The 19,291-nt window shown below is 39.6% G+C and overlaps 1 protein-coding gene across 9 annotated transcripts in view; it reads left to right on the plus strand.

The window, feature by feature from the left end:
* Positions 1-19,291, plus strand: part of RELCH (RAB11 binding and LisH domain, coiled-coil and HEAT repeat containing) — a 500,624-nt gene that overhangs the window by 160,396 nt on the left and 320,937 nt on the right. For 5 of the 9 annotated variants that reach the window (XR_003854685.1, XM_029590486.1, XM_029590489.1 and 2 more), the window contains 3 exons: positions 4,062-4,137; positions 16,343-16,438; positions 16,574-16,597. Coding sequence is in view for 7 of the 9 variants with exons in the window: in XM_029590486.1 (XP_029446346.1) it covers positions 4,062-4,137; positions 16,343-16,438; positions 16,574-16,597 (196 nt within the window). In the remaining 2 variants the exon portion in view is untranslated. Of the gene's footprint in view, positions 1-4,061; positions 4,138-16,342; positions 16,439-16,573; positions 16,598-19,291 lie in introns of those variants that run through there. The other 4 variants (XM_029590488.1, XM_029590487.1, XM_029590491.1 and 1 more) reach the window with 2 other exon arrangements.

The raw sequence follows: 19,291 nt of genomic DNA on the forward strand, positions 1-19,291 counted from the left end.
ACCCTTTTTTTCTACCATGTGTTCGATGGCTTCTGTACATTTTTGCCAGATTAATCTTAGCTTTATGGGAGCTCTGGGAGCCGTATGAAGATAATTGCCGATTGAAATCCAATTCTGGGTATTTAGAGTTCCAGACTCCATGGAATACCAAGGGCAACGGCAAGCTATTTCACTTATTAATTTTTCTAAGTCCCCCAGGCTGACTTGCGCTATTTTTCTTCTGGTGATGAAATAATGATTATTGATGATTTGCTGCAGCTTTCTGGCATGTAGCTGCTGCTGTACAGTCAAATCATTACCCATTCTTACGAGTGTGGGGAACAAACTTGCTGAGAAATACTTTTAAAAATTACTAAGAAGTACTTTTTTTAAATATATTACAATAGCAAATCTGTTGAACGGTACGTACCTTTAAGCTATGACCAGCCGAAATAAGCATGGGGTTTATCATCACGTCGGGGTCACCAGATATAGCAGTAATGAAGAGGCCTCAGACAGCTTTCATGGCAGGCAGGAAGAGGGAGAAGGCAAAGAGGGTTTGTCCTCCCGAGCCTCTTCCTTTTATTGTACATTCATACAAAGGCAGATGATGTGTCATTACATGATTGGCTACTTTCCCATAGCAACAGAAGAGTCATTACACCATTGGCTTTGGCTCAGGGGGTGTGCACGGATCATATCATTGGCTGCTGAAATCTATACCTCCTGACTTTGTCCTGCCTCTGACTAGGGAAAACCCAGCCCCTCCCCCAGGAATTCAGGGCCAACAGGTATCCTTTCCCAGGCAGAGAGGCTTAAGCACAAGTGATGCTTTTATTCAGGCAAATGTCAGGGAGAAGGGAAGTTAGTGTTTAACCCTGATGAAATGGCTTGCTGGCAAGCACATATTTCCCACACCAAGATAGTTACGGAATTCCACTTGAATCAGTCTATCATCTTGCCTACTTTCTTCCCAAAGCCACACTGTCATCAAGGTGAGAGGGCTTTACACACCTTGGACTGTAAACGTGCATTTGCATACTACTTAGATCACACGGCAGCCCATAGGAAATCCACCCAGCTTTTTGTTTCTTTTGATCCAAACAAACCTGGAAAAGCAGTGGGCAAGCAAACTCTATCTAATTGGCTTGCAGATTGTATTCAATTTTGATAAGAAAAAGCAGGCCTTCCTCTCCCAGGGCGAGTAAAGGCTCACTCAGTAAGAGCAATGTCAACCTCAGTAGCACACTATCGTTCAGTGCCAATAGCTGACAAATGTAAAGCCGCAACATGGAGTTCTCTTCACACCTTTGTGGCTCACTACTGTCTCGACAAGGAAGGACGACAAGATTCAGCCTATGGACAATCTGTCTTAAAGAACTTGTTTCCAACATAATCCAACTCCTTCCACTTCCAATCTTTCGTGATTTCAGGCTGCCTCATTTTTCCCAACAGTATAGCAGTTGCTGTGCCTGTGGCACAAATTGTACGCTGTTGGTCCAATACAAAGATGACTCAGCCTGTAGCTTGCTAATCACCCATATGTGAGGACTAGCATCCTGCTTGTCCTGGGATAAAGCAAAATTGCTTACCTTGTAATAAGTGTTATCCCAGGACAGCAGGATGTAGTCCTCACGAAACCCACTCGCCACCCCGCGGAGTTGGGTCCGATACGTTTTATTATTTTATTTTTGGCTAACGCTCATTGCTACAAACGAGACTGAAGGGAGACCCCTGTGGCTCGTGGGATCATGGCATGCTGGGCATGCTCAGTAGGCTCAGGATGCCAGTCAAAACTTTCTAGAAACTTTGACAGAAAGTTTTCCGGGATAGGGCTCCATCAGTGACGTCACCCATATGTGAGGACTACATCCTTTGTCCTGGGATAACACCTATTACAAGGTAAGCAATTTTGCTTTATTCACTATGATGCCTAGATCTTTTTCCTAATATGGAACCTAACATTGTGTAACTACATATGGCTTATTTTTCCCTATATGCATCACCTTGCACTTATCCACATTAAATTTCATCTGCCATTTGGACGCCCAGTCTTCCAGTCTCGCAAAATTCTCCTGCAATTTATCACAATCCGCATGTGATTTAACTACTCTGAATAATTTTCTGTCATCTGCAGATTTGATCGTCTCACTTGTCATATCTCTTTCCAGATCATTTGTAAATTTATTGAAAGACACTGGTCCAAGAACAGAACCCTGAGGCATTCCCCTGTTTACCTTTTTCCACTAAGAAAACTGACCATTTAATGTTTCCTGTCTTTTAACCAGTTTGGAATCCATGAAAGCACATTGTTTCTTATCCCATGATTTGTTAGTTTTCTTAGAAGCCTCTCATGAGGGATTTTGTCAGAAGCCTGTGATTAATCCAAATACACTACATCTACCAGTTCACCTTCAAATACATGTTTGTTAATACCTTGCCTTGGGTAAATCCATGCTGGCTGTTTCCCATTAAACCATGTCTGTCTATATATTGTGTGATTTTGTTCTTTAGAATAGCTTCTATTATTTTTCCTAGCTCACCGGTCTATAATTTCCCGGATCACCCTTAGAGCCCTTTTTAAATATTGAGGCTACATTGGCCACCCTCCAGTCTTCAGGTACAATGGGACAATTTTAATGATAGGTTACAAATTTGTACTAACAGATCTGAAATTGCATTTTTTAGTTCTTTCAGAACCCTGGGTGAATAACATCCAGTCCAGGTGTTTTGCTACTCTTCAGTTTGTCAACAGTGGAGTGACTCAGCAAGAAGAAAGTTACCCAGTGAAAGCCTAGACCCAAATCTAATAGAAAATCTTGGCAAGGCTTGATGACTGTAGTCACATATGATGCCCAGCCACTCTGAAAGAGCCTGAGCTCTCCAAAAAGGATGGGCAAAAACTGCATCGTTCCACTGTGCAAAGTTGGTGGTCACTTAACCTCAATGTCTTATGACTGTTTTACTGCACAATGAGCTTTCATCAACTATTGTTAAAAGGTGTGAAAAGTTGTGCAGTCAATACTTTTTTTTTATTTTTAATTTTTTGGAATTTTACTATAATTGTGCTTTCATGATGAAAATGTATATTATGTAGATCAGAGAAACAAACTATTTTAATACATTTTGATTTGTATATTTTAGACAACAGAATATGAAAAATGTACTAGGGTGTGAAGCCTTTTGCAAGGCACTGTATTACGAATAATAAGGCACAATTACTTTAAAATGCAAGCCATATCTCTGGCATATGTACCATCATATATTAGTACATAGATTTAGATTTTGTAGGACATGCACTGAGAAGATCGACCCAGTACTTAAACAAAAATTCATAGTTTTCCTTCCTTCCCTCCTCCCCCAGGATAAGGGAACATTGTCAAGTGTCGTGTACCATAGGCTTCACTGTGCTGTACCCTGTTTACTACTGTAATCTGGTTCCAAACCAAATGTTAAAGGTGCAACTCCTCTGGCTAATTGAGGAGACCCCTTTCCACTATACTTCAGCATGGCTGCTCCTTTCCCTTCACCTCCCTGCAGCCCCCCTAATATCTCCTGTAACCTTGAGTCTGTTTGCAGGAACCATACTTTTAGCTGATGTGCATTGTCAGGCTCCACTTTGTAAGTCAGAACCTTCCTTTGCCCAGATGAGGATCTCATGTAGCATATTGTTTTTGTAGTTATTTTTAACGCAACAGCAAAAGATGTCCATCATATATTGCTTAAGATGTTCTGTGGCTACCTGTTTAAAGGCAAATATAATAACTTACAAAAAGGGAAGGTTTTTATTTTGCTTAACTTGAAGCTCAGCAGCAAGCTCTGAACTTTGGCAGTGCCAACAACCTTCTGCTGACAGTGCTGCTGCTTTTTCTGGAAGCAGCAGAAAGGTGCCTCTGGCAGCAACTTGGAGTCTGTGTTTCCTTCTGCACCTTGCAAACAAAAAGCATAACTGAAATAGGAGTGGGCAATATAATAAATGGACCTTTATATCAGGGAGGATATTTTACAAGGTTAGAGCACTTTAAGAAGAAGAATCAGAGAAAATAATGTTTATTTTATTTGGCTTTCTTTGTTGCTTCTAGGAAGTTGTCACCAGCTTTCCACCAAGCTTTATTAGCCTTTTGTCGAATGTCAGCAGATAGTCGTTTGGGATCAGAGGTAAATTACCTTTTTTTTTTCTTACTTTATTATTCAAAATAGATATGTACATTTTCAATTATGTTCTTTTTGAGGTATGATACAAATTTATATGTGGCCCTAGACTTCAATGAATTCCACACAGGTACAATGAACCCCTGCCCCAAAAAGTTCAGATCTGTGAGTACCTAAGCATCAGGAGATAGTGACATGCCTAAAATCATAAGTAATGGGAGAAGGATGACTTGATCCCTGCCCTTCTGGTTGCCCAATCCATTATACTAACCATTAGGTCATCCTCTTGTTAGAATCAGATCTAAACTTCTATTTGTATAGGTAGACTGGTTTGGTTATGTTTTAATTCAAATATACCATATTATATGTATGCTTGATTTGCTATGTTTTTTCCCCATAAACAATAAGAGAGAAGCTGTACTGAATCCAGGCCCTTTGAAACTTCTTGAACTTAAGAGAATGACTTTTAAATATTTAAATTGCACCTTTCCCCACCTTTCTCTTTTACATAATTACATAGTAGGTGGTGAGAGAAAAAGACCAACTGAACTATCCGCTCTGCCCAGTTAGTCCTGTCCACACTGTAACCATATACCTCAGTTGCCAGCCGTACAAGCTTGACTGCTTGCAGGATATTACTTCTTATCCAAGTCAGATCTTGTTGTCCTTTTTCTTTTTTTCTTCACCATCACAGGCAGATGAGCATTAATTTCCTACACCTAGTCCAACACCCATCAGCACCTTCCTGCCCAGTCTCATCAAACCCTGTAAAAACCCAAGCAGTTACCATAGTAACATAGTAAATGTCAGCAGAAAAAAAGACTCAAAAAATCCATCCAGTTTGCCAAGCAAGTTTTTAAAAATTGTTTTTTTGGGTTTGTTTGTTTTTTAAGATAGTAACTGCCGCTCTGTGCAGGTTACTCCAATTAAAATAGGTTACCCCCTTTCTTCATTTCCATCCTTAGCCAAAAGGGATCCTCTGTGCTTATCACATTCCCTTTTAAATTCCATTACTGTTCTTGTCTTCACTACCAGGAGGGCATTCCATGCACCCACCGCTCTTTCCATGAAGAAATAATTCCGGATGATGTTCTTGAGTCTACCCCTTCAGAGTTTCATATCATGACCCCTAGTTCTACAGCTTTTTTCCCATTAGGAAAGGTTTGATTTCTGTGCATCATTAATTTCTTTGAGGTATTTTTTTTTTATTTAATATTTATTTGGTTTTATAATTAATATATCAAGCAGAAATGATTTATGATTTCAATTATATATTTAACCTGTTAACATCAGAAAAATCATCCCTGTCAATCAAGCCCTCAAATGAGATCCTTTACACTATTCCAAGTAAAATTATACAATAAATGCATAACCTATATAATGAAATTGACTATAGGATAATTATTTTAGTTATTGGGAGATCAAAACTCCTATTCTGAGCGCTTCATGATGTGTCTGGTGATGAGCTCATCAATGGCTTTCCTTTCTCAACTAAAAAATTGGTTAGATGAATTGGTTGTTGAAATATATACGTTTTCCCATCTGTTTTAATTAAGCATTTACAGGGATATTTCAAGATAAAAAACATACCAAGTTGAAGTGCCTGGGGTCTCAGCAACAAAAATTGTTTTCTTCGTTTCTGAGTCTGATGAGATAAATCAGGGAATATCTGGACTTTGCAGCCCATAAACTCTTTTGTTCTATTCTGAAAATATTTTTTAAAGATCTAATCCTTATCAGACTCCAACATAAAGGTGACAAGAAGTGTTGCTGGAACCACCAACTCAATTTCAGTTTTTCCTAACATCTCAGAAATATTAAGATTTAAATCATCAGAAATCGGTTTTAATTGTTGCATATTTTCAACAAGACAGTTTCGGAGGTTTTCTTCAATGGGGGAAGAAAATATATTTTTGAAAGAATAGGTAATGTAGCTTCTGGTATAGCTAATACCTCCATTAAGTACCTCCTCCAAAGTTGAATTGGCGTTGAAATAACAGATTTCGGGAAATTAATGCAACGAATATTCTTAGATTTTGAAACATTTTCTAAATTTTCAATTTTATAATGTATGTTTTGATTATCTTTAATCATATTACATTGTAAATCATTAATTCTTCTAATCTCATTCTTTACAGAATTCACATCACAATTTAACTGTAAATTATCTTTCTCAATCTTAATTCTACTTTCTACCTCCTTCATCTTACCAAATAAATTTGACATTTGTGTCCCGATGTTTTTATTCAAAGCATTAATAGCTTCCCAAATTAATTCCATAGTAAAGTTCTGAGGTCTTACCAATTCTTGAAATTGGATATAGGAAGGCAGAGTTGGGCCCACACCCTGATCATCATTAGTCGCTCCAACTGAGTTTTTCCCCACTCCTAAGTTGGTAATTTGCTCCCTCTGTTCTTCAAGATGGGTTACTTGCCTCAAAAGAGGTTCAATCTGGCCCTCCTCTCTGGGTAGTCCAATTGAGCCACTCTCTATCTGGAATCTATCAGCTGGATTTGGTGGTATTGATCTCCCCTCGGAGGAGAGAGTTGATAAAGATGGCTCAAGAATGTTAGAGGGCTGCTCTTCTCCCCTCATAGCGTTCAGCGAGCTCTTTGAGGTATTTAAAAGTCTGTTGTATATTTCTCCTGCCTCTTCTTTCCTCCAGGTTATAAGTATTCCGTCTCATCTCATATGGCTTTTTAGCAGGCCCACAACATTTTGGTTGCCTTTCTGTAGACTGCTTGCATCCTGTGTCTGTCCTTTTATGAGATAGTTTCCAGAACTGAATGCAGTATTCCAGGTGAGGCCTCACCAAAGTCCTGTACGAGAGCATTACCACCATCTTATTCCTGCTGGTTATGTGCCTCTCTTTTCAACCCAGCATCCCTCAGGCCTTAGCCGTGATCTTGTCAAATTGCTTCACTGCCTTCAGATCATCACACTATCATCCTGAGATCTCTTTCTGCCTATTGGTCTTTTACCTTCCATCATATACTGCAGCTTTGAATTTCTGCACCCCAAATGCATGGCTCTGTACTTCTCGACATTGAATTCAAGCTACCAAACCTTCGACCACTCCACATTTTCTTAAGTCACTTCTCATTCTCTCTACTCCTTCAGGTGTGTCTATTCTGTTGCAGATATTAGTGTCATCTGCAAAAAGGCAAACATTTCCTTCTAACTCTTCTGCAATATCGCTCACGAAGATATTGTACAGAATTGGCCCCAGAACTAATTATTGAGGCACTACACTTAACTCTTCTCTCCTCAGAGTTGGTTCCATTTACCACTGCTTGCTGTTATTTGTCAGTCAACCAATTTGTAATCCATTCCACTATTTTGGGACTCACTCTCAGGCTTTTCATTTTGTTCATGAGCCTTTTATGCGGGACCATGTTAAAAGCTTTGCTGAAATTCAGTTAAATCATGTTGAGTGCTCATTCTTGATCTAATTTTCTAGTTACCTTTTCAACAAAAATCATTTCAGAAGATCTTTTGGTAAAACTATGTTGCCACTGGAATATAGATAGTTCACTGTCCTTTCCTTCAGCAGAGTCTCTATTAATTTTTCCACCACCAACGCAAGGCTAACTGGCCTTTAGTTTCTAGCCTTCTCTCTGCTACTACTTTTGTGAGGTGGGACCACAACCACCCTTATCCAAACTTGCGGCGCCATTCCCATCTCCAAGGATCTATTGAACAGATCTTTCAGAGAATCTTCCAGGACCTCTCTGAGCTTTCTTAGTGTCCTGGGATGCAACCCATCTAGCCTCATGACTTTGTCCACTTTGTTTAGCTAGGTCCACCCAAACACTCTACACAGTAAAAGGGTAGCTACGCACCCCCATGAATATTCTAGCCAACCAGCAATGGTCCTTCTCCAAGATTTTCTTTAGTGAACACTGACCTGAAGTATTTGTTAAATATGATATTTTTTCCCCTTTCTCCACCCATTGCTTCCTATCTCCTTTCAGTCTTAAAATAGCACCTCTGGCCTTTTTCCTTTGTATGATATATTTGAAAAGTATTTTGTCACTTCACTTTACTTCATTGGTGTTCCCCTCTTCCAGTTGTGATTTGGTTTTGTGATTACTTTCTTTGTCTCTTTCAGCTTCTCCAGATATTCTTTCCTGTGTTCCTGATCTTTTAGCCTTTATTTTTTCAATCACCTTGGATAACCACATTGGTTTCCTTTTCCTTCTTTATTTTATTTTATTTTTTTTATTATTCTGACATAAAGATTTGTTGCTGTTATTTTAGCTCCTTTCAATTTGATCTACTCTTGTTCCATTTCACCCATTTTCTCCCAGTCTTCTAGTTTCTTTTCAAGGGGTATTCCTATTTTACCTTTTGAAATCCTTGATCATCATGTGACTTCTGTCCATCTTGGCTGTTATATCAAACCATTTTGTCTGGTGATCACTGGTGCTCAGGTGGGTATCTATCCGAATATTAAGGATACTATCTCTATTTGTGAGTACTAGGTGTAGTATCACTTTTCTCTTCATGGGGTTCCATCATTTGCTTAAGCCTTGCCCTTTGAAAAGCATCTACATTTTCTCTACTTCTTGCTGATTCTGTAGAAGGGATACTCCAATCCATTTCTGGCAGATTAAAATCACCAACAAGCAACATCCTGCCTTTTGAATGTCTTGGCCAGATCTCTGACCAATTTCTCTGAGTCTGAGGCCTGTAGACTACACCAGTATAGATAGATGTGCGGTCCTCTTTTTAATATAGCCCACAGTTCTTCCTCCTTTCCCCAAATGCCCTGTTTTTAAATGCTTGGATATTCTTGACATAGCAAGCTACCTTCCCCACCATCTTCTTTCTGTCATCTCTAACCTTCCTCAATACATTATAGCCTGATACGACTGTATCCCAATCATTAAACAAACTGAACTCTATCTCTGTATTAGGAGCAGTATCCAAGTCCATCTCCACTATTAGGACCCACAGATTGAGAATTTTATTACCAGCATTTGCGCTAATAGCTTTCCAGCTATTCCCTCTTGGCATGTTGCTTTTCTTAGCTTCCTTTTTAGGTCTTTTGCTCAGGAATAGACTGTTGAGCTGATTAATTTTGTTAATTTCCACATCTACTATTTATATTTGTCTGGGGCGACATTCCAGTTCTATTGTCTTCGTTCTGCCACCCCCATCCTCTAATTTAATTGTTTGATGACATGTGACCTGAATTTTCCACTTAGGATCCTTTTTGTTGCTATGGATAGATGTAGCCTTTTACTGTTACATACATGGCCCCAACTCCCTGTATATCTACAACCTTCTTTACACCATGATTATGGCCACATATTAAAGTTGTCTATATCCCTTTCTGTGAACAGGTAACAGTTCTGAAAAAGCAATGATAGGTTTGCATGCACTGCCTCCATTTTATGAAATCTATCTCATGTGTATTCATTGTGAATACCCTGAAAACCTGGCCTGTTTGTGGCTCTCAAGGACTGGAGTTGGCCACCCCTGGACTAATGGGTCTGTAGTAACTCACCTTCTTCCTTGTGCAGCAAGACCACATCCACTATCTTCCACTTCTTCAGAACCTCCCTGTCTTCATGAGTAAGTTAAATAGAGCCACAACAGGTGCTATCAGCACATTCTTGACCTCATTGACTATCCATGGCCTTATCCACTCTCATTTTCAGAAATACTTCAAATATTGTACCTCTTCTGAAGTTTGGTTCATTATCATTTCAAATTTATCAATGCCATTTATCATCTTAGATCCATCACTCACTGCCACCTCTTTCAGTGAATATCAAGCAAAAGATTGTATTTAAAGTGTCTGCCTTTCTCCGGGACAAGCAGGATGGCAGTCGTCACATGTGGGTTACAACATTAAATGGAGCTTGGCATGGAATTTTGATTTCAAAGCTTCTGGAAGCTTTGAGCATGCCCTAGCCACCTCCCTGCCTCCCAGGCAAGGCTCCTTAGTCTCATTGTTTCCACAGAGCCTTCAGCTCACGGCTCTTTGCTCTCTCATAGCTATTGCGATGAAAGTTTCTGGAGCTGCAAAATTCTGAGCCCTGCAGGTTTTGTTTTCTCCCTTATCTACCTTTAAGTGGGTTTTGTGTTTCACTTTCTTTTGTTTTTTTTTTTTTTTTAATAGTTTATTTCTGTTGACCTCATGATGCCCAGGACTAGTGCCTAGCACAGCCTGACAACATTTTACACTAATAACCTGCTGAGCAGACTGCATTTTTATGTGGTTTATTTCCTCAGCCTTTCTGTATTTGTGCCTTTGTCTGTTACCTCATGGGACATGTAGTTTTTCAGGGTCCCTTTATGGTTGAGCTAGGACTTTAGTCCAGTGACTTGCCTGCGTTCACTCCAGGAAGGAGCTCCATGAGATTTAGTCTAACCACTAGGCATCAAAAGAGGATCAGGCAGCGAAGGATCCAGGATCAAACTGTGCCCCCCTCCTTTGTCCTTTGCAGGACCTAGTGGGGTACCAGATGAAGAAATGTTCCCATGGGAAAGAGAGTTCATCCTTGCCATACTCCTGGGACCCATACTAGTCTCCATGGGCCCGAGTTAATGATCAACTCTGATGCCCTGAATGATGTGGCCTCCCCTCCTGCCTGCCAGACTGTTAGGGCAGGCTAATCTTCATGAGGAGCTAGAGAGCTTGTGCATAGACAGTCAGCAGCACTGATGCACTATTGGTGCCATACCCCTCAGACATTGGCTGCCTGTGCATATTCAAGTGCCAGTGTACTGGTGGGAATTGACTATGGGCACCGCAGGAGTGGACAGAATTGATGCTAGGTGCTGCGGGTGAACTCTATCACAGGCACGTTGGGACTTTCAGCATAGATTTCCCCCGACATCCATTTCATTTCATTCCATTCTGTGGAGGCATTGATTTTATGCCCATTCCATTTCATGGATGGTGTTTCTGAGCATAGGCACTCAGCAGTGCTGATACCCTAATGATAACATGCTCCGAAGACACAAGAACATAAGACATGCCATACTGGGTCAGATCAAGGGTCCATCAAGCCCAGCATCCTGTTTCCAGCAGTGGCTAATCCAAGTCACAAGTACCTGGCAACTACCTAATCATTAAATAGATCACAAGCTACTATTCCTTACTGATTAATAGCAGTTTATGGACTTCTCCTCTAGGAACTTATCCAAACCTTTTTTAAACCCAGTTACACTAACTGCCATAACCACATCCTCTGGCAATGAATTCCAGAGCTTAATTATCCATTGAGTGAAAGAATTTTCTCTGATTTGTTTTAAATAATCTACTTGCACGGAGTGCCTTCTAGTCCTTTTATTGTCTGAGAGATTAAATAACCAATTTATATTTACCTTTACCTTGGCTGCTTGTGCACATTCAAGTGCCAGTGACCCAAGGGAAATTGACACTGGGTGCTGTGGCAGAATTAATGTCGGGTGACAAGGCGCCTGTGGATGCAACACCAGTTATGCCATCTGCATCATCACCTTTTGGTGCTTGTGAGCATGGGTGATGGGCACCATTGGGTGCCAACAGATTTGGCCTTAGCTGATGGCACCAATGATATGAGTGGGGCACTGTGGACACCAGCATCCTCGACAGTGTTGGCACCAACCACACCTAGTTGCCATCAGTGCCCATGGAATGGGTGTTACCACAGAGCAAAACCAGCAGAGCATTGAAGCCAGCCTCTGCGAGTGCTGGGGGTGTCAAGCGCTGATGCGGTAGGAGCTATAAAATGTGTATTGGCATAGATGGCTGCACTGAGAGGCAACGCAGCGCCAGCACATCAGAATCATGAAAACGATGCCAGACATCACATCGATGCTAGGCACTATTGCACAGTTAGAAATCCTTGTCAGGTTCTGTCCACTACTGAGTGACCATGAGTATCAAGTGCCAGTGCACCGATACAGCTGGAAGGTATTAGCTGCTGATGCTCTGAGACATCTCTTAGACATCTCAATGCATGTTCAGCAAGCTGCTTGGATAGATGAATATGATCTTGTCCTCTCCTGGCTAGGCCATCCAATTTGGAAGGGTTATCAGGGGGAGTAGGCAATGGATCAGAACTCGGTCACCTCCTCCACATGAGACCTCTCTTTTCAAAAATTATGCCCGATGATAGCACAGCCTATAGTCAAAATAAATAAAAAAAATGAAATGTGACACCCACAATATTAAAATTCCATTTACAAAATAAGTGAGTTAAAAATTATTTTGAAATAAGTTATAAACTCACACTGCAGTTCACCAGTCGTGAAAAGCACTCATATAGGATTTAAAAATATTATGTTTGGCAACAATTGGGAGGCTTAGGTCTAAATTCAGTCTAGCATTTATGCACACAAAGTCGTCTGCATTTTTGTGTCCTTATAATCTTCATGTAGCATTCAAAATAAGTACATTTTCTCATCCATGAATTACACAAAACTTAAACAGTACTTAGCTTTAAGAATGTTCAAAATAAGGAGTTCTCTTCAAAGTGCTTCACCAATACATGCCCCAATATTGTTTTTTTGAGTGCCAGCTCTGCGTTAGGGGATGCATCTTGAAGAGAAGAACCCCTTATTTGAATAATCTTAAAGCCTAATTTGATTCATTTTTGTTGACTTTAATAACATCTATTAATTTATGGCTGAGAAAATGTACTTATTTTGAATGCATGGGCTATGCGTCTCTGTGATGTAATGTTATAAGGCCTATGATTGATGGATGAGCAAAAAAAAAGTTGGTAGATCATGACTTTGTGTGGGTAAATGATAGGTTGAATTTTAGATCTAAGCTCCTGTTTGATGCCAAACATAAAAATGTTCTAATACTTTGTATGGTTTTGAAGATTGGTGAACTGAAGTGTGAGTTTATAATTTATTTGGAAATCATTTTGAACTTACTATTTTTATTTGACAACTTATGGAAAGCCAGTGTTTTTGGAGCAACTCTTCACAGGCTGCCTCATATGGAGCTGGGGAGCGGAAATACAAGGTCTTTTAGACTGCTTTCGTTTTTCATTCTTGATAGTGAAATCCTTTGTGGGAGACAGATGACTTGGTGTTAAGGTCACCTCCCCCTATAGCTCTACAGTTTACAGTCAGGACTTAGGAGTAGAGGCTTATTCCTCACTCTTGTGATAGAGAGTAGAGGACCTAAGACCTACAGTATACCCAGCCAGGATCCTGCTCAAGGGTTTTGACTGCATCAGCAATTCCAAATGTCTACACCAAATCACTATCTGAAAAATGCATTTGTATCTTTTCGGTGTCGGGGAATGTTCATTCTTTCCTTTTGGAGGCCCATGGCACCAGGACCAACTAAACATGGCAGGCAGGGATAGAAGATCAATCCGCATAAATACAGTTGGCCATCTTAGAGTCGAGGACTCAGTCCCATCCTGTAGCCTGTAGCTTGGGATTCCCCCACATGTGGAGACTGCCACCCTGCTTGTCCTTGGAGAAAATTGCTACTTACCTGTAACAGGAGTTCTCTGATGGACTGGTTATGTCCATCCTCGTAAAATCCTCTTGCCTCCTCTTAGAGTTGGTTTCTCAAAGTTTTCACTTTACATGGATTGAGGGGCCCTGCTTGAAAGGCAGGGAGGTGGCTAGGGCTGGAAGCTTTGAAATCAAAAGTTCCTTGCTGGGCTCCATGTGATGATGTCACCCACATGTGAGGACTGACATCCTGCTGTCACCAGAGAACTCCTATTATAGATAAGTAATTTAATTTTTTACGGTCCTCTTTGCAAATTCCATTTTCTTCCTTTATCTTATTTGTTCCTCCTTTGGTTTTTCATATCTTCTTTTTCCTTCATGAAGGACAAGAGGCCATGATATGAAGTTGAAGGTGAGAAGGTTCAGAAGAATCATGAGAAAATACTTCAGTTCCAATTTATTTTTGAAAAATCAATTTTCTATAAAATCAGCGCAGTGAACAGTATAGAATAATAAATTACAATCTAAACAATAAAATACAGCACATCCAAAAGTAGCCAAATTAAAATTCACTTTTTACTAAGAGAACAGTAAATGCCTGAAAAAACCTACCAGCAGAGGTGGTAGAAACTAGGATTGAGACAGATACAGAGGACATGGTAGAAATAGGACTAGAAGGAAGTTTACAATTTTGCAAACAATTTGCAAGTTACCCTTCATTCTCTCAAGAACAAAGGCAAGGGGAGAGGTGATGAGGAAAAGATAATGGGCATATAAAGCATCACTTAGCAGCACCACAGGCCACGGAGTAGCCAAGTTGGACCCAACAAGCCAAAAAGCGGAATATAAATCAAATAAATTAATAAATATGCCAGAAATCAACCAGGCTGATTCATGCAGGTTGATGGTGAATGGGTTTCATCCATCAAGGAAATGAGGAGAAAACCAGGAGTATATCAAGGATATATGCCTAGCAACACCGCAGTCCATGAGGATGGCCATGTTAGCACCAGCAAACTACAATTATCCAGAAAGTAACCAGTTCAGTTCTGGCACACAAGGTCATGGTACCTAGGCAGCCAGATGTTTGGGCAACTGCCTCACTATGTTTGATAGCTGTTTAGATTATAAGGAAGCTTGATAGTAAGACATGGGGGTGAGGCTACTAGATGTTGGATTAAATATAGATGCTTGTATACTCATCTCCCCAATATAGTAGAGAATCAAAGAGGAAAATAAAACTGACTTGGATGAGGATCAAGTTTCTATGGCTAGCATCTGGGCTATAACCTTAGCAGCATAGACCAGAAATAACCTGGCAGACTGGAAGAGCTAATTGGGTTTTTTTTCTGCCATTATATATTATGTCACTACATATGCATTCTGATTTTTATGCTTCCTACTGCAGGGTTTGATAAAACAAAAGCTGTAGTGTACCTGTTGGAGAATAAACTGGCACAGGTTGTTAAACAACCCCTGCCTCCTCTCTTCCAAGCCCCCTAATACAATCAAGGTAATTTAATATAAAAAAATAAATAAACACTTGTAAAAAATTATTTGGCCTTCTCCCCTCCCCTCAAACACCTCCATCATCACCTTCTTGGCAGTAGGGGCTTGTTGGAAGGGAAACTTGAACTGTAATCTTTCTTGATGCTACCATTAAAAACAAGCCATGGCATTCTAGTTGCAGCAGGTTGCCCAACCTAATCGCGAACATCTAGCGTATCATTTCTAAAGGGTCTTTTGCCCTAGTGGACTTTGGGCCCACAACCTTGCTTTTCATAGCACTACCACCAAGTTGCCAGTATCAGCTTGGATTTTAAAAATAGCTTTGACTAGACATCTTGTAATACATAATTATTTTTTATGTCTGAATTTAAAGTTGGCATGGATATATGTGGGGGGGGGGGGGGGGGGGGGAAGAGAGGGATGTCATTCCTAAGAGCTACTTTTGCAAATTCAGAAACGCTTATATACAAAGTATGATATTGGAAGCCTAGTCATTTTTAACTTATGGTTTTTGTATATTTGTCTATTACACGTGGAACAAAGCATCAGCAATTATATTTTCTATTTAATATTTACTATGCTAGCTGTATTATGACATTCTGTTTTCTCTTTGTTTCTAAAGTCCAATATGTCATGGTCATGAAAAGTCAGAGAAGCAGAAGGAGAGTCAGCTGGGAAAGATGTGCGCCTTTGGGAGGGCAATTTGAAATGGATTTGTGTGGGTAGAAAGCATTTAACCTGCATAAATCAGCTGTCATAAAATTGCCCGCCCTGTTTGCGGGTAAATGTGTGTGCATAGTGCCACAGCCTGCATACTTCTACCTGCATTGTAGTAGAGGCATTCCCGGGGTAGATATGTTGGGGGACAAAATGGAATGCAAAGTTTTGGTTGGAAGAAGTATCGGCAGTAAAAGTAAGTGCAAATTTGTATGCATTCTTTTCGCTGGGGCAGTTTTCAAAGGAAATAGTGCGTGTGTATTTTCCTTTGAAAATTGGTACAAAGACCCCATGTAAAAGTACTGCAGACCTTGCAGTAATGCGGACAGTTTGAACATTGCCCCTTCAGTGTCATCCACAACTGCTAACTTTGACTGTCATGAGACCTAAACACAATAACATGTTTAAAAGGGTAAATCAGGAAAATTCCACTGTAGTATTTGCTCTATCATCTTGCGTCTTTGACAGTCTTTTGCACTAGAATGCTTCAAGTCTGAAATGCAGTGAAACCAGAAAACCATGCATTCTGCCCCTGCATCTGGATAAGCATCCATTCAAATTGCAGGTGTCCCGGATTGCTGACAGCGAGAAGGGAGTCATGCTGATGTTGGGACGCTGTCTTCCACACATAGTCCCAAACGTGCTGCTTGCCAAGCGAGAGGTGAGGATAAGCAGATACATTCGCTCTTTATGTTCATCGTTTTACATTTGACTTCATTTTGAAAGCTTATCATTTTGTGAAAGTGTGTTACTTGCAATCATGTTCTTACTTTCATGCATGCATCTCTGCTCCTAGAGAATGGTTTTACATCTCTGTCGGGTGAGTTCAGTAAAACTGCATGCAATCTTTTTTTACCCTTTGTGCTTTGGACAGCATTAGCTTTCTGCTAAACTCATTGTTACTGTAGGTCCATCTGTGTGCCATAAACATTGGCCTTTGCTCAAAAATACAAAACTAATTGTTGCGTTCTAATTGGATATTTTGTAAATACAATTCTAATTAGGACAGCTTGACATCCTTCATTTGTATTGTGCTACAAAATGGGATGGTTTCATCAGGTATCTAAGAATGGCTCATTCTTCTCTAGCTCCTTTTTAATCTGTTTATATTTCTAGTGTCTCTTATGTATAATATAGTTCATATTCTATTGCATTAGGCTTAATCTGGTTATATTTCTTATGAGCATGGATTTAGAAAAAAAATTTCATAAGCAAATTTGTAAAATGATATAACCTTTAAAGAAAAACCAGTTCTATAAAGCTTATTAAATGTAAAGCCAGCAAAGTGGCACAACTGTAAAATTTTAGGGATGTACTCTTGGAGAGGGGTGAATAATTTTCTACCTAGCCATACATGTTCCAGTTCTATCAGTAACCTCTTGATTCTTTTATGTAATATGAAGAAGACTGTACTGATTATTTTACAGCAGTCATTCCCCATAAGGCCTACTTAGAGTTTGTTTTACAAATACTAAAAAAAAAAAAGCAATTTTAAAAAATAAGAGAACAATGAGGATCTCATTCTTTCAGTAATGTTAATGTTCCATTTTAGACTTTTTTGTTGTACATGGGACCTACAGTATACTAGGTTTATAGTATGCATTCAGCTTAAACTCTTAAGACTATTTTAAAGTTAGATTTGTAGTGCTGAAATTTGCACTGATCCTCCAGTGTAATCAGTTGGGTATAAGCTAGAATTTGAAAATATGAAAATGTTTTTACTTATTTTTAATACTTGAGGTTAGATAATCTTGGCAAACCAACCCTTTCATCTTTTTAATACATTCCCACAATCTTTAGCTGACATGCATTAATAGACTCAGTATGAAAAAGCATGGAAGACTTTAGTTATGAGAGCTACAGAATTGGAGTCATTCAGCAGAACTCCACTTTAAACATAGATATGTTTTAGACAGTTATTTAAATAATAAGACATTCTTATTTTGTATGTTTTAATATCAGTTTCACTTGAAGCCAAATGTGGGCTGACAAGTGGAACTTTAAATGAGGATTGCTTTTTTTCTTCCAAGTATTCATACGGTGCTTGCTTTGTTTAAAACAGGCCATAAGTGAGGTATCCATTCTTCTTGCCATTAATAATTATCATTTCAGGGTTGGATTATTCCAGACACCTGCAATAATCTGGAAAATATTATATAAATTGTAGGATCAGTGCTGAATTTCTGACTGAGGCAGTTGCGCTTTGCAAGATTTTCAGCTTACCCTCTCCTCAGCTTGATCTCTTCAGTGTGTTAATATGTTGCAAATTTCTCCAACCCAATTTTCCAATGCAATTTTTCCTTTCAACATCTTAAAAACCAAAGCTGAGAAGTATGTCCTTGTTTTTATAATTACATCTGTTTGGAATTTGGACATTATTCATGAAGAGGTGTTATAAGTACAGAACTGGTTTGAATTCCTGGCCATTTGGATCTTAAGTCATCTCAAAATTTGCTCCCAGGCACAACGGATGAAACTGCCTTTTGTTTGATACTACGAGAACCATCTTTCAAATATATCTGTGGCTGTAGCTCAATCTTAGAATTTAAGCAGGCGGCTCAAATTTAAACCAACATCAGTTAGTAATAAGCAGGCACACTACCTTTGTAATGGTTTTCCTTTCAGTATTCAGATTATAGGAAGTGGTTATCAAAAATAGTCATTGATAAGGAATATTTATTAGAGGCTTTATTGAGTTTTCTTCTGCATAAAAGTTTTACAAAAATAGCTATTGTTTTATTTGCCAGTTTGAGGCCTATGAGAAGAATGTGGTAAATAGCTATTTGGGAAAGCTGATGAATAAAAATTATCACTATTCAAAGCTAGAGTAGAGATTGCTCAGGAGGCCAAATAGTAGCAAATTGGGCACTAATGAGCATGCCCTGTTCCAAGCTGCAAAATGTGTTAGCTACCTCTGTGGATGAGCCCTGTTATCCCAACATACAGAATCACTCAAGGAAAAGGAAAGGAAACTACACTAAGCATAGATGGACTGTGATATTAGCTCAGACTAAGAATAAGAAACAAAAAACACCTCTCCACACTTCAGTTGCAACATTGCATTATTTGTATACTCTCTGAAACACTTTTATTTGCTATGGCTCCACAGTATTCAGTGAGAAAAACCTATCATTTATATGCATGAAAAAAAATGCTTCTTACAATCAGGGAAAAACCCACCAATGCCTTAGAAAGGTCTAATGCATGAGGAACTGTTTGCATGTAAGGCTAGCTTGTGTCCAAAGGTTTAAAAACCAAACATTTCTTTCCCATCTACTCACAGCTAACCTCTCCATGAAGGGAGAGCATTCAGAGATCACTAGCCATACACCATGCAGTCCTCCGCTGCTGTTTTGCTATCATGGTCTGCAGGGCCAGCGGAAGCACTAGGCAAGCTAGGCCTAGGGCGCCAACCATTAGAGGGTGCAAGCCATGTGGGGTGGCAAGCGGCAGCAAAGAAGATTGGAGATTCGAATCTCCACTCCTCTTTGCCACCGCTGCTCATAGCCCCAAA

Source organism: Rhinatrema bivittatum, chromosome 2 (genome assembly GCF_901001135.1).
Source record: "Rhinatrema bivittatum chromosome 2, aRhiBiv1.1, whole genome shotgun sequence".
NCBI classification, from domain to species: Eukaryota; Metazoa; Chordata; class Amphibia; order Gymnophiona; family Rhinatrematidae; genus Rhinatrema; species Rhinatrema bivittatum.